The sequence below is a fragment of the Triplophysa rosa genome, linkage group LG11 (genome assembly GCF_024868665.1).
Source record: "Triplophysa rosa linkage group LG11, Trosa_1v2, whole genome shotgun sequence".
NCBI lineage: Eukaryota > Metazoa > Chordata > Actinopteri > Cypriniformes > Nemacheilidae > Triplophysa > Triplophysa rosa.
This window is the reverse complement of record NC_079900.1, coordinates 214,336-238,501: the sequence shown is the minus strand read 5'-3', so window position 1 is coordinate 238,501 and position 24,166 is coordinate 214,336. Positions and strand designations below refer to the sequence as shown.

At 41.8% G+C, this 24,166-nt stretch overlaps 2 protein-coding genes and 1 non-coding gene across 3 annotated transcripts; 1 reads left to right on the top strand and 2 right to left on the bottom strand.

The window, feature by feature from the left end:
- The first annotated feature begins 6,362 nt into the window (after nt 1-6,362).
- Nucleotides 6,363-12,174, top strand: sox10 (SRY-box transcription factor 10). Its single transcript, XM_057345262.1, has 4 exons — nt 6,363-6,471; nt 8,252-8,840; nt 9,833-10,095; nt 10,181-12,174. Exons 2-4 carry the CDS (start codon nt 8,407-8,409, stop codon nt 10,951-10,953), a joined length of 1,470 nt encoding a protein of 489 aa, XP_057201245.1. The 5' UTR covers nt 6,363-6,471; nt 8,252-8,406; the 3' UTR covers nt 10,954-12,174.
- A 2,382-nt stretch (nt 12,175-14,556) lies between these two features.
- Nucleotides 14,557-17,224, bottom strand: polr2f (RNA polymerase II, I and III subunit F). Its single transcript, XM_057345343.1, has 5 exons — nt 17,054-17,224; nt 16,821-16,887; nt 16,446-16,576; nt 16,293-16,364; nt 14,557-16,189 (listed from the first exon to the last, which is right to left on the bottom strand). The coding sequence occupies exons 1-5, from the start codon at nt 17,071-17,073 to the stop codon at nt 16,099-16,101; spliced, it is 381 nt and encodes a 126-aa protein (XP_057201326.1). The 5' UTR covers nt 17,074-17,224; the 3' UTR covers nt 14,557-16,098.
- A 1,125-nt stretch (nt 17,225-18,349) lies between these two features.
- On the bottom strand, nt 18,350-18,504 carry LOC130562313 (U12 minor spliceosomal RNA). The gene has a single exon (XR_008963924.1). It is a non-coding gene; the product is annotated as a U12 minor spliceosomal RNA (small nuclear RNA).
- Between the last annotated feature and the right edge of the window lie 5,662 nt (nt 18,505-24,166).

Below are 24,166 nucleotides of genomic sequence, written 5' to 3'. Positions count from 1 at the left end.
GAAAACCTCATTTGATATCTGTGAGATTTATAACGAGACAAGCCTCGTGACGCAACACGAGCCACAATCCATTTCACAGCCAGAACATGACGCGTTTATAAATCCACGAGATGTCCCTCATCAGTGCGATTCTGTGGACTCTTTCTCCTGAATCATGAGAGTTGGAGAAGACATGTCAACCGTGTGTCAAACTGAGCTCACATTTGTCTCGTCTCAGTATCTGCTCAAACATTTCTCGTCACATCACAGTCTACATTCCTTCACACCTCCAGACTCTCACGTGAACTCCATCAGATCTCGTGAGCTGTGAAAGACGTGAGCAACATCATTCTCTGGTTCACATGATGAGGACACGCGGTGATATGTTTGCATGGAAGCGCAGCGGGAATGATGGGGTGGACGTTGTCTTCCGGTGGGTCGTTGCTATGGTGACGACACCTGCTGGAGAGGGATTTAGGCACACCTGAAAAGCAGGTCTCCATCTCGCCCTCCTCCACATGAGAGCCTGTGAAAGCCCATATCAGCTTCCTCAGATGTTTCTTCAGCACAATCGGGGTAACTGGACTCTTGGTGGAGGCAGTCAGAGCAGATATGAAGCCACGGCACAATGGTGCATTCATTCTGCCCTCTCTCTCTCTCGCTCCATCTATTCTTCCCCAGCTGCAGAGGAATCCTGTCCAACTGCCCCCCCACCACACAACTGCCACCCGTCCACCAGCAGAAAGAGAGCCACACAAAAGCAGGATTCATCCCGAGCAGGACCTATTTAAGCGTCACGCAGCTGCATCGATTTATTAAAAGATGGGTGGGGAGAGAGACGTGGGGTCGGCGGGGTCACGGACCCCCGGATGATTTTATTAACCCTCTGAAGATGATAACATGTTAATGAGCTGGAAATATTCAACAGGGAAGAGAAGAGTTACAGTGGTGACGTGCAGCTGGGATGTTAATGTCATGATGTCATCACATGTGAAATGATAACAGTGGAGACAGTGTTGAAATGAAACATGATCGACACCGTGTGTGTGTGTGTTCATGTTTGTATATCCCGGTGGGGACCTAAACCTGAATACACACCAACACATGGGGACTCGTGTCACCGTGGGGACCAAAATTGAGGTCCTCATGGGCACAAAAGCTTATAAATCGTACAGAACAATATTTTTTACAAATCTAAAAATGCAAAAAGTGTTCTATGATCTTTAGGTTTAGGGGTTGGGTTAGGGATAGGGGATAGAATATACAGTTTGTACAGTATAAAAAATATACTGATATCTGACAATTATATATGTTGACATATATATGACATATATGTTGATATCAAACAATATCTGAGACTTAAAGAACATTTCTGCTCTCCACTTCATCTTATGGTTGTGTAGGAGAAACAATTATTGAAAGAATGTAGATCTCATATGTGAGCTTTTCTTGTGCTTGTCTGAACCTGAGCAGAAAAGACTTCATACATCCACTCAAACACAACATTTCTAAACATGTCCGTTTTTAAGCCTGACTTAAAGGCGGGGTAACCGATTTCTGAATGAGGCTTTAGACAACTGAGTCGGCCGAGTACCAGAACAACCTTGTAGCCCATCAGCAGTAAGGAGCACAGGACGGACATTAGTCGAGCCGAGAGCTGACGAAAGCATAAGATGGGGGTAGGGGTGGGTCTGTTTTGGTCATTTGATCATCAACAACGGCTAAGAGAAATCGGACACCCCGCCTTTAACTACATTTGATGTATTCACAATATTTATAAGTATAAATATACAGAAGCAGAAAGAGCCTTAAACAAAAACAATAAAGAAAAGACAGAAACAGTTTGTCTTGGCCACATTCAGCAAATCAAAATGATAAACAAAGCGAGAATTTGTGTTTCTCAGCATTTCTCATGTGAGACTCACTGGAGCCTAAAGTTCTCCTGAACTGAGGACGGTCAGGTGACGCAGAGGCTCCGCCCACCTTCTTCTCAGAGAAAAACATCATGATAGAGAAAACCCAGAGAGTCCATGACCTTTAGATTCAGGAATTCCCCCAGGAATGTTTCTCCATCATTACAGCGGACAAAAGAGAAGCTCTCGGTACTCTTCACGTCTTGTGTTTGCTCCACTTCCTCTCATGAAACTTTCTGTTCTGTGACCCTGGTCAACACAACCAGTCTTATGGGTCAAGGAGATTTATACGTCATCTAAAATAAATCAGCTTTCCATTGACGTATCGTTTGTTAGGATCGGACAATATTTGGCTGAGATACAACTATTTCAAACTCTGAGGGTGCAAAAAACAGAAATACTGAGAAAAAGGCCTTTAAAGTTGTTCAAATGATGAAGTCCTTAGCATAGCATGTCACTCACAGAAATAAAGTTTTGATATACGTACGCTAGGAAATTTACTAAATATCTTCATGGAACCAAATTACCGTGAAGAGTCCAGGGTCACAAATGATCTCACTGTCCTGCTCACATTGACCTTTTGACCTCTGCACCCATGAGGATCTGTACTGACACCTCTGTGACCGTCTCCAACGGCAACAAGCAGCATCATCACAGTCACATGCTGCATATATAACTGCACCACGCACACACATGTCTGGTTTATTATCCCCGTGGGGACAGTCCATAGGCGTAATGTTTTTATACTGTACAAACTGTATATTTTATCCCCTACCCCTAACCCAACCCCTAAACCTAAAGATCATAGAACACTTTTTGCATTTGTAAAAAATATTGTTCTGTACAATTTATAAGCTTTTGTGCTTATAAGCTTTTGTGCTCAGTGACACGAGTCCCCATGTGTTGGTGTGTATTCAGGTTTAGGTCCCCACCGGGATATACAAACATGAACACACACACACACACACAGAGAGAATGCTTTCCTTACTTTACTTAACCAAATGAACAAAAACAAAATGAAATCTGTAAATACAAACTGAATTCGTCTGAAAACACATCTCTTCCATCAACACCTGACTGATCAGTTCTGACTTCTATCTCTTTTCTACTCTTCCAAAAAAAAAATAAACCTGATCTCTGTATACTGCGGTACTCTATATGAGATCAGTTTTCTTTTATTGCGCTTCTGCTTTTTGTTGTCCTTATGTTTTTCCAATTGCTTCCATTGTTTCCCTCATCTGTAAGTCGCTTTAGATAAAAGCATCTGCTAAATGACTCAATGTAAATGCAATTGTGAATGTACATGCGCTCACATTCACACTTCAGTCAACGGCAAACTTCATCGTCAACAATACAGAAAATCTTGATAGGGAATTCATTTGCGCACAAAAACAAGTTTCTATCATCAATTTTGTCAATTATAATAAACTATGGATGGATCCTGAACATAATTCGATTTGGAAATGTGACAAATATTTATCACGCACGCGCTTGTCAATAAAATAAAGAATTTGCAGAAACAATGTAAATATTTAGAAAAATTAGGATTATTTAGAATTATTATATAGAAAAATAATTGAGAAATAAATATAATAATATTAAACCTCAAAATTAATTCATTTCTATCGCATGAAGTGACGCATCAATAATCCAGACGTGAAAACATATCCCGCCTCAAAATGACATTCTCTTCAAGCAGTTAAAGATTATTACATTTAAAAACTGTTGCGTGACACGAATTAAAATGTAATTTGATTAATTTTACACACGAATTATGATGATGGAAAATTCCGTTAAACTTTTTTCAACTTGAATACAATGCCACATCTTCAACAAACAACAGCAATATAACAACAACAATAATAATTATACTGCGTGTATAATAATATATATGATAATCATAATAATATACCAGATATTGGAATGTTAATATCTGAAAGTAGTGGTTAATTCAATTTAAATTATTTGACGGCCCTTTGGTTGTATTTTTTAATATCCATATTGCAAGAGACGAGTTAATGATTATTAATTATTCAGATAATGACGCGTCACGCGCACAGGCATCCAGCGCACCTGCTAACTTACAGTTTTAGTTTATTTCGATATAAATCAATTACAATATATGTTACATTCAATCACTAAATATTCTATCAATACGAGAACAACGAAATAAATCGAAGACTCAAATAACAGCAGTTACAAACGAGTATTAGCCTAAGTTAGTATACTATTTACTTTACGCTATCATTTCATAAATTTGAAAAACATTCTCCAGCACAAGAAATTAATGACGAACGAATGGTTGACAGTTAAATTGTTAAAGCTGATAAAAAAAAAAAAAAACGTATAACAGGCTAAAAAAAACGAATTAGCCTACAAATGAATTTGCTGAAGTTCAGTGTCAATGCCCAAAGAATTGAAGGCGACAAAGAAATACATGAGATAGAAAACCCATCACATCATAAAGAAATAATAAAGCGCTCATGTGGTTGACTAGAAGAGAGAGAGAGAGAGAGATAGAGAGAGGGAGAGAGGGAGAGAGGGAGAGAGGGAGAGAGAAACGCGCACAAATGCAAATAACGACAGCTCTGGATCTGCACGTATAGGCTTGGAGACCAAGTTACATCCATACATCTACATATGTCAGCTTTTCCAAACTGTGGTCTCCTCGCTTCCCTGTGCGTCTTTCCCAACCTCTCCAAGAGCAACAGGGAAAAAACTCACATGAAAGTGTCGAGCAGGCCCCGGGTCCGTGTTCCCCCCTGGAGGACAGGACACCCGTGTCGGGTGAGCAGTGAGACACGTATACATCCACAGAGCTGCGCGCGCTTTGGCCTCTATATGTGTACGTTTGCAGGAACACGGAGAAAAAGACGCTCTAAAGAGAGACGCGCGTCTTTTCTCTTTTCTTTTCTTTTTTTATATACACAGAACTGCTTTTTGTTCTTCATTTTTTCATTTAAGGGGGTAATGGAAGGAGGGTGCTCGTTTGATCACATGATTACAATTCACCTGAGATAAAACAAAGGACGCAAAGAAAGAGAGAGACCGAGACACAGAGATGCTCTCATAGTCAGGATCCCCTTATCAGAGTCAACATTCATGGATAATGAAAAAGGCAATGATTTTCGGCCTGGCTGGTGGGGGGTGTCGCGCGATGGCAATACAAGAGGTTATTGTTGACCAGAACAGCGCGCTTGTTTGTATGCGTTTGGCCCGTCGTTTCCCTCTCTTCTCGTCTTTCTATATTTTCTGTTTAAACGCGTTAAATGCGCTCTCTGTGTTTTATGTGACGCTGATGCGATTATAAAACTAACACATAACAAGACACGGGCTCATTCCAGCGCTGCGCGCGCGGGCCGCATCGGGCCTGCGCGCGCTACATCAAGCGCATGCTGTGAACTCGTGTCAAATACTGAGATTTCATCAGAAACTACAAATAAGTTTCTTCTGGTGCACAGTGGGCGTTAAATTGTTTACTGGAGGAAATCTTCAGTAACCTGAAAACACAAACGACACATTACGCGGTTGTGGGACAATCTTATAATCATTTCTAAAAGTTAAAAAAGTAGACTTTTTTCCAACGTCACACGGCGGCAAATAAGAATGTAAGAATATAGACTTTATTGCGCACAGCAGGTGCGATGGCCCGACGCGGCGCTGCTGACAGGTTTGTGACGCTTGGCGGGTCTGAAGGGCCCTGAACCTCACTTTTACCCTGCGGCACAACCCGTCCAACAACGGGCCAGTGTGATCGGAAAGAGTTCAAAGAATGAGCCAAGACCCCGTGATACGGTGACCACCTGTGACACTTATTCCTGAAACAGTGACATTAAAAACAGAACAATAAGAAAACTAGTCAAACATAGACAGTTCTGGCACAAATACAACCACGTGAACAAGTTTATCTTCAATCAGAGCTGTAAAATAAAGTACTTAAAAATATTTATTTTAAAAAGTCCACAAGCCATAAGAACATATTGATTGATTCCATTAAATAAAAAAGTTATAACCAAAACGTTATAACGAAATAAATAAAAACAAGTCATAATATTAAATCAAATATTATCAATAAGAAAGAAATACAAATGTGACTAATTTCTTTGATTTAGGTAGTTAAAATGATAAAATGACGCATAGACAGATTTCATCCAGAGTTTTGTTTTTATTGCACAAAAAAACATATAAGAAAATCTGCTGACGGGCTTTAAACATTCCGACACAATTAACGAAACACACAAATATGAAGCTCCGCAGATATTAAGGAATGCACGGAAATGTTTAAATCGCAAATAAAGATTAAATTACACTCGAGGCCAAACATTACTGCGGGTGATTTGCAGCAGAAATCACGCCCACCGGTAAAAAAAACTCCGCGCACAATCAGCAGCCAATCAGAGAGCGACCCGAAGGGCTCCTTTAAGAGATTTTTTCCATGAATTGGTTTTTTTCTCCCTCTTCACACAACGAGGCTCTTTAAGCCCCGGCGCGCGACACAGAGGGGCATTCAGAGCGCGAGCGAGGGGGCAGGAACCGACGGACGGACTCTCGCGCTGGGCGGGCGACCTGCTTTAGTGCAGTAAGACGCTTGACATTATTACCTCTCTCTCTCTCTCTCTCTTTCTCTCCGTCTCTCACTAACACTGTGTGTGGATATACGACACTGGAATCCGTCGAAAAACGACTGAACGGAACGAAATTATATGATTAAATACATTAGCATATACATTGGATTTATATTTCTACTTTTCTACTTTCAAGTTTCATGAAAAGTTTGCATGAGCTTTCTGTTCGGCTTATTTGTATCGTTGAGGTTTGGTAACATGATTACGCGATTTTTATACAGAAGAAATAATATCATTGAATAACAGATGGATTTACGACTTTAAAGTGTGAAATAATAAATAACAATATTGTAAAATCATCTGCGTTATGAGGAAGACGCTCTTTAAAACGTTTTAGTGTCCTAATGTTTATGTTTAAAGATTCATGCGAATGTGTAAATCAAAAATTAAAAATTAAAATTACAGCCACGACGATTTGGAACATGGTGTAATGGAAGGTTCTTAAAAGATTTTTTGTGAGCAAAGGTTATGTACATTATGAGCAAATATCGGACTGTCTAATCGTAACTGTCCTCAAAGTCAAAAGATTTACTCAACAAACTTCTGCGTCGAGCTGTAAAACTTATTCTGACATGTCATTTTCATTGATCACCAGATCAGCTCTACTTGTGTAAATCAGATGTTGTTTCATTTTAAACGACATTAATTTCGACACGTTTGCATGAAATTGTGTCATTTGTGAGAGTTTTTTTTGGCATGTGGGAATTGGGGACAAATTATTGTCAAGCCATGCGTAATGATCTCACTGAATGAACCGGCGCAAATCATTTCAGGCATTTGTCGAAATAATGACGGACTAAAAACTTTTGAGTAAACACTTTGAGCAGTGACAGAAACACGAATAATGAGCTTTAGTGCAGAGCTGTGAGAGGTGAGACCTCTGCGCCGGGCACGCGCAAAAACAAGCGCTTTTTGTGCTGAAACGCGTTCCACGGAAAATAGCGCAAACAGAGGCGCTCTATTCACACACATTACTGCAGAAATAAAACACGCGTGACTAAAAACTGTTTATCTGAGCTGCTGTGTGACGTATACAATCTGAGGCGCTATACGAAACTTTACGCATGTACTGCAGAAAAGAACGATTAGGAGACAGAATCAGACACAGATGTGACACTCGACTCTCATCCGTGTCTGATTATAATTAACGGTGATGTTGAGATCCGATCTGACAGGCAGCAGTAATTCAAGTCTTCACAAACACCGATCTTTAATATTCACTCAAGCATAGAGCACATACGCGCTGAAAGAAATAGTGTCATGAATGTTGCGTGTAACGCGTCATGCTGATTCTGAGTGGTCTCTTGTGCTTTCACACACGCACGAACACTGTGTGATTCAGCCGAGAAGGTGCGCGAGCGCACGCACGCGGTCAGTGTTTATCCAGCAATGAAGCCGGTATTATTCCAGCACTTTCTCTCCCGGGAGCTTGAACAAACCGCCAGAGTTTCAACAGTAGCCTGTTAGCGGGAGTGAAGCTAAAATAACACACACACTGACGCCACATATGATTGCGGCGCTGCTCTGGAAACACGTGAATTGTAAATAAAGTCAAAGGCTCAGTGTTTAGAGCAGCTTTTCCTTAACACGTGTATCTTGTTCTCGAGATGTTTGACTCATGAACAGCACCGAGGCAGATCCCCCATACATTTGTAAATGCAAACTTTGTTCATGTATTTCCCCTTGTGTTGTGGAGGTCATACACACCTGACCTTTGTGTGGATCGTTTTGCAGGTCTTTGTGAAGCACATCTTCATCCCGAGGAAGGCAGCGAATGGGTTCCTTTTGACAGAACCAGGAGCGAGTGGAAAAAGTGCTAGAGTCCCATTGGAGAACAGAAACCTACAGAGAACCTTCCCGACACCCGTGAGCGCAGCGCGAGAGGAGCGATGTCGGCGGAGGAACACAGTTTGTCTGAGGTGGAGATGAGTCCCGGGGTGTCCGAAGACGGTCACTCCATGTCCCCCGGGCACTCGTCGGGCGCCCCCGGAGGGGCGGACTCCCCGTTGTCCGGTCAGGCGTCTCAGATGTCGGGCGAGGAGGCGGCGGGCGTCTCCGCGAGCGTCTCGGTGAAGTCGGACGAAGATGACGACCGTTTTCCCATCGGCATCCGCGAGGCGGTCAGCCAGGTGCTGAACGGATACGACTGGACTCTCGTGCCCATGCCCGTGCGCGTGAACTCGGGCAGTAAGAACAAGCCGCACGTGAAGCGGCCGATGAACGCGTTCATGGTGTGGGCGCAGGCCGCGCGCCGGAAACTGGCGGATCAATATCCGCACCTGCACAACGCCGAGCTCAGCAAAACTCTCGGCAAACTCTGGAGGTGAGAACACAAGACGTTCACTCACAACACGAGAGAGAAATAACCACAGGATCACGTGATCACACAACGTTATCTCTTGTGATGCTGAATGATACACACACAAAAAACACACACATAAAATGGTACTTTTTAAGGACCGGATCTCATTTTTAGTCTAATAAAATCTGGACACTGGTCTCAGAACAGAAAATATGTTCCAAGAGCGCTTGGCTAACATTCACATTGAGTTTTGAAAATAATGTTTTAAATCTTTCACATTGTTTTCATACCGAACATTATTCTTAAAACTCAATGACATATAATGTTGATAAAACACTCCTTTCATTTTTGATAACTTTGAGAGTAGTTTGAGACAACTTTAAGAGACCGTTACCCAGAGTTTCCTCTTAGCTGGGCAGTGGCTTTAGTCTGAGATAATCATTCCTTCAGAAAGACAAATCCCTTCAGGAGCCGCTGTGGAAACACACACAAGCACACACACATACGCACACGCACGCACGCACACACACACACACACACACACACACACACACACACACACACACACACACACACACACACACACACACACACACACACACACACACGCACACAGCATTAGTGAGTATATTTATGTTGAATAGTTTCTTTTAATGAGGCAGCGAGTGTTTGATGGATTTCTACTGGACTGCAGTGAAGGTGTTTAACACTGAGAGTATAAATCAATAAATCAATAAAAGAGTCTCTCTCGCTCATGATGATGGGGTGACAGGGTGGACACCTCCAACACCAAACACACCAGAGCAGAAATCTGAAGCGTTCTCATTCAGTTCAACAATCCGAAGGCCAGATGTCATATTCTGTAGATGGAAATAAAGTAAAGTGATGTACAAAAGCACTGAATAAACACTGGCTCTAGTTATTTTATTGGGAAGTGTGTCACAAAATTATGAACGATGAATGAAAGATTCGATTTAAAATGAACAAATTCTTCTGTACATGTTTATTTTCAGACTCCTGAACGAGTCGGATAAGAGGCCTTTCATCGAAGAGGCCGAGCGTTTGAGGAAACAGCATAAGAAGGATTATCCCGAGTACAAATATCAGCCACGTCGACGCAAGAACGGCAAACTAGGAACCGGGGCTGAGGGCGACGGCCACTCCGAGGGCGAGGTCAGTCACAGCCAATCACATTACAAGAGTCTGCACCTGGAGGTGGCACACAGCGGGGCGGCGGGGTCACCGCTGGGCGACGGGCATCACCCTCACGCTACAGGTGAGACACACAAACAAACCTGCGTACGTCAACACTCGTCAACACGCGCAACAATTATCTGATCGCATTCCGTTTGTTGTTTCAGGTCAGAATCACAGCCCTCCGACACCCCCCACCACCCCGAAAACAGAACTGCAGGGGGGTAAATCTGGGGAAGGGAAGCGTGAGGGCGGGGCCGGGGGATCCAGGGGCGGTCTGGGGGTGGGAGCAGACGGAAGCTCCTCCTCTGCGTCGGGCAGCGGCAAACCTCACATTGACTTTGGTAACGTGGACATTGGTGAGATCAGTCATGATGTGATGGCCAACATGGAGCCGTTTGATGTGAACGAGTTTGACCAGTACTTGCCCCCCAACGGTCACCCCGGCGTGGCACAGGCCACGGGCGGCGCAGGCTCGGGATCCTCGGCCTCCCCGTACGCGTACGGCATCTCGTCGGCCCTGGCGGCCGCCAGCGGGCACTCGAGCGCGTGGCTCTCCAAACAGCAGCTGTCGTCCCAGCAGCACCTGGGCTCAGATGTAGGGAAAACTCAGATAAAGAGCGAGGCTCATTTCTCCAGCGAGGCGGCGTCTGCGGCGAGTGGATCTCACGTCACCTACACGCCTCTCAGCCTGCCGCACTACAGCTCCGCCTTCCCCTCGCTGGCGTCCCGAGCCCAGTTCGATTACGCCGAGCACCAGGCGTCCGGCTCGTACTACGCTCACTCCGGTCAGACCTCCGGCCTTTACTCCGCCTTCTCTTACATGGGCCCATCCCAGAGGCCTCTGTACACGGCCATCCCTGACCCCGGATCAGTGCCGCAGTCACACAGCCCGACACACTGGGAGCAGCCCGTCTACACCACACTGTCACGACCGTGACACACGCACAAACACACACACAACGGTTTCAGTCCTGTTTGATATCCAGTAGCTGATCGTGTGCTTCATGAACACCATGAGAAATATTCACCTGCACTACAATCTACAGCATTCTGAGGGGCGTGTGGACATCTGCAGGGAAATATCATGACAAACCCATCAGTACAGAGATCTGCTCTTACTCTCCTGACACAAATGATGTGTAATGAGCCCAATATGACCAAAGTAAGAGACCAAAACACTAAAACCAGAAGAAATAGTGAGTTTCTCCATTAACAGAAACAGAAACTTCAACCCAACATCCACACACATGACAGAGATCTGATAATATTACCTGTACATCTGCGTTTTTATATTTGTATGAATGAATAATCTCTTTTATTAACCAAAATAAGGCCATATTGTTTTTTGTCACATTAATAATGACGTGTTTGCGTTTCTGTAATCTGTTTTATTGACGTTACTCTTGTGATTTTGTTGCCATAACTCCACTGAACTCCGTCTTCACCACTGTGTCGAGTTTCTTCACGATATTGTCAGTTTGTGTAAATTTCACGGATGAACACTAGATGAATTTACCGTGCTGAACACAGACGCAAGAGACGCGACGCTGTCATGACGTAACGACGCGTTTCTCATCACGTCGAACGATCGTAGGTTTACGATTTAAAACAGCGTGGCTGTAAATCACAGGAAACTTTTTTCAGGACGCGAAACTATTATCTGCGAAGTCTAAATTCTTATGTGATTTTTTTAAAATGTTTTTTTTAACGTATTTTGTGGAAATAACAGTTTATAAATACTGAAATGTAGAGAATGCATCAATTCACATTTCTGTTCTGAACACGTGACAACGACAAACGTTTTCCACCCGACTACAAATAAAACTCGATATAATTTTGTACAAGTTACAAAACGGTCTGTTATTGTACACAATGTTTCATTATTTTTTCCCCCTTCGATGTAGACTTATTTTGTTATTTTACTATTAAAAAGCAAAAACTCGATTTAGAGCCTACATCTTACAGTAGGTGTTCTTGTTATATATTACAGAATATTATTTATATTTGTTGTTTTGTTCGTTTTCTATCAGTAGCGTTTTATTCTGATGTTGTTGTTGTTGTGTAATGTTGTGGTTGGTACGTGTTGTTGTTTTTCAGTGTAAATAGAAGAGAGCAATGACTAACCTCCCTCACCCTAAATAAAGCTCAAGTCATACAAACTCAATCTGCTTTCAAGAAATCATTCATCTAAACACACCTGCAATATTACAGCTCGTAGGTTGTACGTGCGGTATACCGGACCAATGATGATCAAACCACTATATTAAACTCAACCATTCTTGACTTGGTATTCGATCACACAATTAAAGTGATAGTTCACAAACAAATGAAAATTCTGTCATCATTTATTCACCGTCATCATGTCAAACCTGTATGAGTTTCTTTCTTTGGCAGAACACAAAATAAGATGTTGTGAAGAAAGTTCAGCATCGGCACCCATCACTTCTTCAAAATATCTTCTTTTGTGTTCTGCGGAAAAAAGAAACTCTAAATGATGACAGAATGTTCATTTTTGGGTGAACTATCACTTTAACCGGTTATATATTGCAAGTTAACTGGAAGTGAATGACAAGGTGTATATACCTGAGGAAAGGTGTTTCATTAGGAAGTCTTATATCATGTCACTGGCGCACTCTAAAGTGTGTATCTATCATCATCATCTTGTGTAGTAGGGGTATAAACCTCAAACTGGACCAGCTAGACTTCATCATGTGTTGTGGAGCTTCACTGTGATTGGCTGAAACAATATCATATCAACGGCCTCTGCATTAATGATGTGTGTGTGTGGAAGAGAGGGAATGCTGTTCTGCATATCTGTGTGTGTGCTGAGAGTTCAGGCTGATTTCTAATTCCCCTGATTTAATCATCTGTGTGATACTTTGCTTAAACAAAGAGACTCATTCAGCTCCAGTGAAGGGAGGGAGGGGTGAGGGGTCCTTTAGCCTGCAGTTTCACTGGAACACACACACACACATGAATCTGGACATTCCTAAACTGCGCATGTGAGAGAGAGAGAGACACTCAGTTGCTATGGTAGAATCTCTCTCTCTCTTTCTCTCTGGCTGTGTGTGCAGTCTGTGTTTATGAATCTGAACTCCATCCCATAAACAAACATGACCGCTTTAATCTATGAAACTCTCTCACTGTTTTTATAACTAAAGGATCGCAAGCAGGGGGGTATTCCAGAAAGCTGGTTATGTGACATACCCGGGTAAGTTTAAGGGTTAGTTAGCGGATAACCCCAATTTTCCGTTCCAAAAACGGAGATAAGTTTCAGGGTACGTAAGTAACCATAGCAACTTACTCTCTGAAGATAACCTGCTCCGGAGCAGGTTATGTTCCAGGGTTAGTTCATTTGAAGGAGATGTTACTAAGCTTTAGGGGTTGTCTGCGCATGTGTGCGTTTTTGATGAGCGTCAAGTGGGCGTGGAAGCACAAATTATAATATATTATAATTTTACAGCAATATTACAATTACATTTCAATCTCACCCATCGCAATTTAGCATTCACAACTAATTTTATTATTAACTTTATTATTTAATGAAATAATCTTTAAATAAAATAATGTAAGCTGTTATTGTTAAACTTTATGTATTTATATTGAATATTGTATATACTTTGAATTAGGTTTATACACACCTTACAATTTCCAACAGTTAAAGGATGTTAATAGTGAAGTATTTTAACTCCTGAGGATTACATATCATTACTCTTGTTCACTTATGCAATATTTGATGCATTGGGTCAAAGATAGTTGTGGCCTAATGGTCAGAGAGACAGATTTAAAACTTTAAGATTGCAAGTTTGATTCCCAGGCTGGCAGGTTTCCAAGGCTTTATTAGGTGACCCCCAATGGGACCATGGCATATTGTTCACATATTTAAATTCTTATTATAATTTTAAATCCATTTACATAAAAAAATACATTAAAAACTTAGACTTAAGGTTTTTCATACTGACTGTATTCCATAAAAATGTCTTTCTGACCCTCAGCCTCCTCCTACAGTTTAGTATTGAAAGGCCTTTCTCCAAATTACAATGAGCCTTTCAGGATCGGCCGTTTCCACCTCTTTTAACATTTGGAAAGCCATGGCCTTTCAGCAAACAAAGTCAAAAGAAACAAACAAAAAAACTGAATGTATGTGTATTTGAAAGGGATATATAAAGGCTACATGATTATTATGTATATATGACTGGGCCTAACATTTGAAACCTCTCCCTCATGTCACAGCAGACCTTCATCCTCTGCTGTAAATTAATTATCATACACAGTGTAGTGTACTGAAAGGCATTGCACAATTTCTTTTCCAAAATTATGACCAATGTAGTAGTTTCTAGAATTAAAAGAGTCTCTATTAATATGACTACATCAGCAACTGTTGCAAATAAAGCTGATACAATGCAAAGTCCGTTTTCAGAAAACCAAATAAAGGTATATTTTTTAAGGAACATACAGAGAAGGAACAAAAAAGAGGTTTAATATTGCCTTCAAAATTACCAATGTGATACACAAAACACAATTTTGAACACGTTAAAATTACAGTTACAAACATCTCAACAAATCTACAGTTTATTTAACAAAGATAGCCATGATGAGTATATATTTTAAATATTATAGTATAAAATAGTGCATATATTTAAAAAATGTATCTTTAAATAATTCATTTATAGCGTTTATAGTTTTATAAACACATAACCTAAATAATTAAATGTTATGATTTTTATCCCGCACTTTATACACTGATGCAGATTTAAGTCTGTGAAAAAAACTCTGATTTATAACGTTGTTTTTAAGCTTCCCGGCCGTTTCCATGGTGACTCGTGAAATCTGTGATCATTGACAATGTCTTCATGTTGTTTCTGTAACTCTGGGTATCTCTCGGGAGGTTGATTAAACTGACTCTTCTCAGGTGATTTGGAACCGACATACCCCGAGTAAGCAAGGTTTGGGTTAATCAACCGAGAGCTCAGGGTTTAGCTGACGGTAAATTAACCTGCTTTCTGGAATACACCCCAGATAACCTTCAGAAAAGTGCGGATAACACGATTATCGCGACACGGCTGCGGTATTTACCGCAATTACGCTCAACGCGTACACGGACTTATCCGTTTCTATGGCAACAGTAGCAGCGTCAAATTGAATTCATGCAAGTAGCCCAAGTCAAACATGTTGTCATTTGAGTTTTATATTCGTAAGTGCAAAAAAATCAAGTAAAACATTAAATTCACACTGCAGAACGGGACATCCAGGGGGCAAGGTTGCACCAGATCCAGTCTCCTCCCACTGCGTTTTGATTGGTCGACAGATTTCTGCAGCAGTTTTGCCACAACACACGTCACACTTTCCGCATTGAGTCGTAACTAAAGTTATACTTTTGACGGAAAACAAACTTGCTGAAGACTTTATTTATTAACACATTTTAATAATATTTAACTGTTACTATTACTAACAGACACTAATTGATAACAGCAAAGGATGGCGACCATGAGTTGCAAATGAACTCTCCAAATTACAGCGAAGCATATAAAGTGGGAGGAGTCGGATATGGATCTCACCCCGCCCCCTTGGTCTTGCGTTCTCCACACAAAGAGGAAACCGTAATATTTTAAAGATTTCCTTACGAAAGTGTTGTTTGCACATTTTTCTGTAACACACATCTTGCTATGATTTTCACGCTGTCAGAAATCCTGTAGACAGATCTTCAGTTGTTTTAATGATCCATTTGGCACCTTTCTTTTAAAACACTGCTACGTCCTGTTTTTATGTCAGAACACAATTGAATGCACAATGATTTTTACATCAATGAAAGCAATAAGAGCACAGTGTGTACATTCTTTACAAAAAGGTTTAATTTTGCATCGCTAAAACAAACAAACAAACATTAAATAACTAAATTCTCTGTGAAGAGTGTTAACTGTTGAGTGTTATTGTGTGGTGTACCGCCCTCTTGTGGAGGTAAACAAGTACTGCTCACAGAAAGAAAAAGATCACTCTGTAAAATACTGATATACACATGTAATCTACACACATCTGCTGTGCGTCCGTCCACGTGATGTGAGCGTGTGCACGCGTGCGCGTGTCAGTCAGTGATGATGAGCTCATCACAGCCCCAGTCCTCATAACTCCCGTCAGGAAGATATCTGCGGATGATGATGGGAATCTTTCTACTCCTGACCAACACAAAAGATAAACACCTCACAATCAAATCACTGCACACATACACATCACGCAAATAATGCAACACCAACACATGATACAAATAACATGTCGTACTTGAGCTCTTTCATGGCGATCTGCAGTGGATCTGTCTCTCCTTCCAGCTCCACCATCACAGGCGCACACATCCTGTCAAAGAGGAAGTGATGTCACTGATGTTAGGAGTCGTAATGTTTCTGTACGTGTGTGTGTGTTGGGATCAGGACTCACGCGATCTGCAGCGCTCGTGTTCCCAGCACACGTGCACGCTCGTATTTGGTCATGTATGGTGTGGTGATTCTCTTCTGATTGGCCTGCTGACCTTCACCCGCCGGAAGAATCTGAACGTTCTCCTGATCCTCCTGCACAATAAACACAACAGACACCCTCATAAAAGTTCTCACTTACCCCACTCCCACGTCTTCACGGTAACATAACAAAAACCATCACAAGTACGGTTTCATTCCGAAATCAAAGTTCAGTAGCAAAACATACTGTAAATGCATGAATGTTTATATGACATAATAATGTCACAGTAGTCCATAGTTGTAAATAAGCCTGATTCACAAAATATTAATTGTGCACAGCGAGACAAGCAGCTCTTACATCTACATTCTCCAGATCATCCATAGGTTCTTCATCTTCACCATCATCAAAATCTCCGTCATCAAAACTGATAAACAATAAACACAATGATGAGACAAACAGGTGTAAACAGACGCACATCCATATAAAACTGGTTTAACATCTTACTATTACACCACATAGATAACGTTACTGTGAATATCAAATCTTTAGTTTCACGCTCGATGTTCATTAACAAAGTAATAAATACTCACTTGTCCTCGTTGTCAGACATTATGTATGTCTCGCAAATGTGACAAATCTTTCAGGTTAATTAAATTATTTGATTAATTCGGTTTAGATTTGTTTTAAATCGTAGTTGTAAACCCTCGACGTTTTGGTCTCATGGCGTGTGTTGAACATCCGGTACAGTGCAGCAGTTTCTACAGTCCGGTCAGAAACACGAGCTCAACACTGACGGTCCGATGACCAACACACCGCAAACATAAAAATAAATATACATGTGTACTAGCAACATTAAGGGATATGGTCGGTATTTTACATGTCATAAAATAAAATAGTCACGTGTTAATTCACGTTTGGTAGTCATTTAAACTAGTTCACTTAAATGTTTAGGTTTAGCCTAACCATTTTCAATGGCTGGGTTAAATAAATAAAACTCATAAAAACTGGCTATCGTAATGTTTTTATAGTGGTGTGACACCGAGGCTTCGAAGCTTGTATAAGAAAACTAAGCATCTTTTTGCCATAACCACGTGATCAGTGACGTCCGAAGCTTCGTTTTTAGACACGATCGCTTGGCTCGCGCAGGTTTCGATTGTACTTTTCGTGAATTGGGACGACAACTGTAGAAAAAGCCTCGCACTGTTGAACACTTCCTGTTCCTTAATAGAAATCTTTAGATTATTCCATTACCCACAGAATAAAATGTCAAGTGCCCAGTTCACAATCACGTCACAGTTGTACAATCATTTTCTTTTATCTTGTCATATCGTGTCTGTATGAGCCTCACTTATGAACTTACAGGACTAAGACAAAAGTCTCTGTGAATAACTGTATATTCTGATGGAAGCACATTCATAAAAATGTTTTTTGTTCCATTTATTGATTTTTTTATTTAGTCCTAGACTCATTCATACAGTATGTATAGGCCTAGGCCTAAGAGCTAAATTAACACTAACACATAAAAAATGTTATTTTTATTGAGGTGAAGTGACGTATTACACGAAACATTAAAAATATAAATGGACACAAAGACAGCCTTTTCACCCTTTGACCACAAGATGGCGCGAGTGTGCACCGTTTTGAAAAGCTTCGAGTGACGAGACATTTGTGATACACTCGAGAAAGCCTCATTGCTTCATTTCACCATCACAATGTTTTTATGCCCTTTTAAATCAGGCTAACCTTCACCACAACAATAGAATAGATACCAGTGAAATTGATAAGTGATCACTTCTCCAGTGAACATTATCCAGATGAATTTACATATAAGGACTCTTACTCAAACACATGTTCCACATCTATTTTCATCACAAGATTAAGGGTCCGGGGCAGATCCTGGTGCCGCGAGGCATCTCACTAAGTAGGTGAGTCACCTCAGCAGTCGGACCTGTGCCCTTGCAAAAATTCCTCTCGCGAGTTTGAGCGAGGACACGGGCGTCACCCCGCGTCGTTATTTTCCTTACTCATCAGTTTAAGGCATGACGTGAAAGAGCGCGAGACAGAGTACAGTACAGAATGCGCGTGTGTGCACAGTGATGGTGAGAGAATCAGAGCGCGCGCATTCACTCTTCCCTTTACTCACCGGATGTTTGTCACTCACAGAACACACCGGTTTACATGACACACGTTATTATCATATTAACAACATACTTACCAGTGTTTTTATGATTAGAATAGGTCTGTATGCAGTGCATTGTGGGACAGAGTATGACGTCACTCGGTGGTACCGTGGGGGTGCAGCCCTGAAGGGTTTACAAACACACCTGATGCAGGTGAACGAAGTCACAGGTTATAAACCTTATATACAGACAGAATAACTGTGCAGGAATCTGAAGAAGACTGAAACACGTCATGACATCATCATCAAACACAGACCATCCTCTAATCTAATAGAATGATAAAACAGGATTAATGACTGACTTTAAGTTTCAGACAGAACAGAATTCAGCAGTCTAGTTTACTTCTCAAATGTCTTTGTTATAATGCGACTTCACACCACGCAGATAAATAAAGTAACTGGTACCACAAACAGTGACACATGATGGAAGCATGTAAAATACAAAATAAAAACAGAAGAAATAAAATGAAGTTTACACACTTTATAGCTTACGACTCAAGGCATCAAACTGTATTGTGTTAAATAAGAATATAACATCTGTCCAGTTGTAATTCCACACTAACTGTCTTCAGCTCTGTGTTCCATAAAATAAAGTGTAAATTTTTCCTTGTGATATAAATGTTTACATTTTTCTTACAGAAAAAAATGACAGAGAAAGACTTTACTAAGAAAACAGGGGAAAATGTAATTTCACAGGGAAAAACACTTAACGTTTATTTATGGAGCCCCATTTTTTTAGCAACATTTCTTTTTTTACTGTTCATTTTTGAAATACAGTCAAAAATATAAAATTACAGAAAAAGACAACATACTTACAAGAAAAATGGGGAAAACAATTTAATATCCTACAATTTTACTGGGACTGTTTCTACAGTTAACAGAATTTGTTTTTTACAGACAGTTACTGAGAAACACATCTTGTCTTGTTCTTATGGATTTTGTCATAATTTCTTCTGAGGTTTTCAGTGTGAATCGCTTCAATCTCTTTGAATCTTCTCTGGATGTCCTCCATCTTCTCTTTGCACTCCTCCATCTCCTCATTCAGCTGTAGCAGAAGTTTATTTCTGTCTCTCTCCTCTTCAGATACTTTATTTAAATCTCTGTGTTATTCCTCTTTCTGTGCGGTGAGATGTTCAGGTTTCATCTGGAGGTTTTCTAGGCTGAGAGTAGTGTTGGTCATCTCTTCATTCATTTCAATCTTTCCTCTTTGTGTTTGTTTTTTTTGCTTTTGTTCCGACCGTGAGCCCTCTCCATCTTATATTGTGCTGAGATTCTCCTCCTGTCGCTCCTTGTGCTTCTGTTCTATCTCCAAATCTGTTTTTCCTGACGGCTGAAGTTTCTGATTTCCCATCTGCTCATTTCTAAATATAGGGCTTTTTCTTTTTTGCTTTTCTTTTGTTCTGTTCTCCAAGAGCACAAGTCAGAGAACCAGGAACAAGAGTCTTGGACAGACCAAATTATATATGTTTTCTATAATGGAGTTTTGGTTCCTTGCCACCGTTACTCACGGGGAGACTGCTGATTTAGTTTAATCCATTAATATAACAACTTTATACAACAAAGACTTTATACAAGAGTTTGGAACCTTTTTGTCTAAAGTAGTCCCTTTAGTGGACAAATGACTGATCTTAGGTGATTTTAATATACACGTGTGTTGCCCTCGGCATCAAATGGTGAAGGAATTTACGCAACTCTGTGACTCTTTTAACCTTGTCCAACATGTTAACGGACCCACTCATACACATGGGCATACCATCGATCTTGTTCTTTCTTTAGGGATACCTGTTTGTAACATCAATATTAAGGAAAGCGGAGTGTCCGACCATATGTTTGTAATGTTTGATGTACTACTTTCTTACCAACTCCCTATTGTGCTGAAGGAGGTATTTTATGTTCGTGCACTAACCCCTTCTACTGCCGGGGAATTCGTCAAAGCTTATCTAGAATCTCCAGCCAGATCTATTTTAGAAAAGCAAGTCCATGGTCATAACACAGAGGAACTAACAGAATGTTTTAGTTTGACATGTTCAAACATTCTGAATTCCTTAGTACCCTTGAAATCTAAGGTTGCTAAATAGATCATATCCGTGGCTGAACCCTCATACTCGCTCGCTGCAGAAGGGAATGTCGTAAAGCAGAACGCAAATGGAAATCGGATACTCTGCATGTGTCGTGATTCTGGCTCGTCGTGTCATGTCTTTCTTGATCTTGTGGTAGAATCACGGCAGGATCCCTTGTTATGTGTGGAGAGAGCCATTTTGACCCTGTCGGCCTTCGATACTCTCTCCGGTCTTTGTCTGTGTTCCCGCCCTTTTGTATCTCTCGTTATTGGTTGTTTATTAGTTCATGCCCCACACCTGTTCCCCTTTGATTTGTCCCTTTATAATGCCCTTGTGTCTTCTGTCTCGTGCTGGATCATTGTTCTGTTGCGTCGTGTTTGTCTTTGTGGTGAGTTCTTGTTGTGTAGTTAGTTTAGTTTACAGTGTTCATGTCAAATGTTATTATTTTCAGTCTAGTTAGTTCCTGTCCGTGTTGCTATGTTTTGTTATGTTCCCCCACGTGGGTCCTTGTTTTTGCATTTTTAGTTATTATTAAAGTTTGTGTTAACCCCTTACCCGCTGTCTGCATTTGGGTCCTCTGTCCTTGTCTCTGTGTCTCACCCTGAGAACCGTGACAGAATGATCCAGCCAACGTCGGACCCAGCAGACAGAGGGATCTCAGCGGGAGGGGACGATGCCACCGGACTCCCTTCCAGGGTTGAATCCGCCGGACTCCCTTGGAGGGTAGAGGCTGCCGGGCTCCAGTCCAGAGTCGGGACCGCCGGACTCCCTTCCGGGGTCGAGACTGCCGGAACCCCGTCTAGGATCGAGACCGCCGGGCTCCCTTCCAGGGTTGAGGTCGTCGGATTCCCCTCCAGGGTTGAGGCCGCTGGTGTCCTGTTCCCGCTGCAGATCCCTGCCGGCCTCCCAGCTGGTGCCCAGGCCTGTCGAGTCGACTCTTTTTGTGTGTTTTGTCCTTGTTTGCTGCCCAGCTGCCAGAGAGCGCTGCCCAGCCGTCGGAGATGCTGCCCAGCTGCCAGAGAGCGCTGCCCAGCCGCCGACATCCTGTCCGGTCCTGTCGTGTCGACATCCAGGTCTGCCCAGTCGGTGATAGCCGGTCTCCCAGCCGGCCATCCAGCCGGCGCCACGTGTTGTCCAGCCGGCCATCCAGCCGGCGCCCTGTCCAGTCGAGCCGGCCGTCGAGCCGGCGCCATGTCCTGTCCAGCCGGCCTCCCAGCCGGCGCCACGTGTTGTCCAGCCGGCCATCCAGCCGGCGCCATGTACTGTCCAGCCGGCCATCTAGCCGGCACCATGTACTGTCCAGCCTGCCATCCAGCCGGCGCTATGTACTGTCCAGCCGGCATTCCAGCCGGCACCATGTCAGTGTTTGGTTTTTTATGTATCATGTTTTTGTCATGTCTTGTATTATGGTTTTTGTCATTGTCTTGTCTTGTTTGTGCCTTTTGGAGCGTCAGGATATCGCTCCTTAAGGCGGGGGTTCTGTCGTGATTCTGGCTCGTCGTGTCATGTCTTTCTTGATCTTGTGGTAGAATCACGGCAGGATCCCTTGTTATGTGTGGAGAGAGACATTTTGACCCTGTCGGCCTTCGATACTCTCTCCGGTCTTTGTCTGTGTTCCCGCCCTTTTGTATCTCACGTTATTGGTTGTTTATTAGTTCATGCCCCACACCTGTTCCCCTTTGATTTGTCCCTTTATAATGCCCTTGTGTCTTCTGTCTCGTGCTGGATCATTGTTCTGTTGCGTCGTGTTTGTCTTTGTGGTGAGTTCTTGTTGTGTAGTTAGTTTAGTTTAGTGTTCATGTCAAATGTTATTATTTTCAGTCTAGTTAGTTCCTGTCCGTGTTGCTATGTTTTGTTATGTTCCCCCACGTGGGTCCTTGTTTTTGCATTTTTAGTTATTATTAAAGTTTGTGTTAACCCCTTACCCGCTGTCTGCATTTGGGTCCTCTGTCCTTGTCTCTGTGTCTCACCCTGAGAACCGTGACAGCATGTTTCTTTTGAGATATACAAGAATTGCTTGTCTACTTTTCAAAGTGCTGCTAAAGCAGCTAGAATTGAATACTTTGCTGATATAATAGATAAGAATTTGCATAACCCAAAAGTGTTATTTAATATCTTTGATCAAGTGGTGAATCCTAAAAGCTCATTATTCCCAGATGCTAACCCGGAGTTGTGCAATAAGTTCCAAAACTTTTTTAGGAATAAGATAGAGACTTAATATGCTTGCATCCCGAGTACGAAGGACGGCCCGGAATTTTCAAATTCGGCTGCTAACCACATTCAGCTAGCAAACTTTTATCAAATTGATCTTAATAATCTATCACAAATAATTCTATCTTTAAAGCCGTCTTCTTCCCCAGCTGATTTTATTCCGACTCGTCTTTTTAGAGAAGTATTAGGGGTGGTTGGGCCAGCTGTTTTACCAATTGTTAATAGTTCACTGAGTACCGGGGATTTCCCTTCTTGCCTTAAGCATTCAGTACTAAGGCCACTCCTGAAGAAACCGAATCTTGACCCGACCGATATTGGGAATTTTCATCCTATTGCCTCGTTGAAAGTACTGGAAAAGGTCGTACTTCATCAGTTATCTGCATTTCTCTCAGATCATGCTGTTGGTGACAGGTTTCAGTCAGGATTCAGGGCTCGGCATAGTACTGAAACAGCTCTTCTTAAAGTGTCCAACGACCTCCTGCTGATGTTAGATTCAGGGAATTCCCCTATCTTAATCTTATTAGACTTAACAGCTGCTTTAGATACAATCCATCATAAGATTCTTTTAGATCGCTTACAGCATGAAGTGGGGATCAATGGCACCGCCTTGTGTTGGTTTTCATCCTATCTGTCTAATAGGTCGATTTCAGTCACCATTGGTAATCGTTCCTCTCCTCCAGCCCCTGTATTCTGTGGATTACCTCAAGGGTCAATTCTTAGTCCAATCCTATTCTCCTTATATATGTTACCCTTGGGGTCTATTTTTAGGAAATTTGGGATTACCTATCACTGCTACGCCGACGACACGCAACTGTATGCCCCTTTAAACCTAGTGGATAAGTCCTGTTCTACATTGGTCCAGTGCCTCATTGAAATAAAAGCATGGATGGCGAAGAACTTTCTCCACTTGAATGAGTCTAAAACTGATGTGATTGTGTTCGGACCTTTAAGTTCCAATCCACTTATCCATAGTCATCTAGGGTCTTTGTCTCAAAACATCCATCCCCATGCTAAAAACTTGGGTGTTGTTTTTGACTCAGAGATGAACTGTGTGAAACAGGTTAATTCAGTGGTGAAAACATGCTTCTACTTTATTCGGGTAATAGCTAAAATGAAACCTATGCTATCCATGAGTAATTTGGAGAAGATCATCCATGCTTTTGTCTCAACCAGGCTGGACTATTGAAATTCTTTGTAATCAGGACTGCCTCACTCAGCGGTACATAGGCTACAGCTCGTGCAAAATGCAGCTG

Excerpts from the sequence above, each read along its gene's own strand:
- sox10 (XM_057345262.1), top strand. The coding sequence starts at position 8,407 with ATGTCGGCGGAGGAACACAGTTTGTCTGAGGTGGAGATGAGTCCCGGG. Across the intron at positions 8,841-9,832 it reads ACTCTCGGCAAACTCTGGAG|ACTCCTGAACGAGTCGGATA; the intron begins GTGAGAACACAA and ends GTTTATTTTCAG. Across the intron at positions 10,096-10,180 it reads GCATCACCCTCACGCTACAG|GTCAGAATCACAGCCCTCCG; the intron begins GTGAGACACACA and ends TTGTTGTTTCAG.
- polr2f (XM_057345343.1), bottom strand. The coding sequence starts at position 17,073 with ATGTCTGACAACGAGGACAA. Across the intron at positions 16,577-16,820 it reads ATGATCTGGAGAATGTAGAT|GAGGATCAGGAGAACGTTCA; the intron begins GTAAGAGCTGCT and ends TTTATTGTGCAG. Across the intron at positions 16,365-16,445 it reads ACACGAGCGCTGCAGATCGC|GATGTGTGCGCCTGTGATGG; the intron begins GTGAGTCCTGAT and ends CCTCTTTGACAG.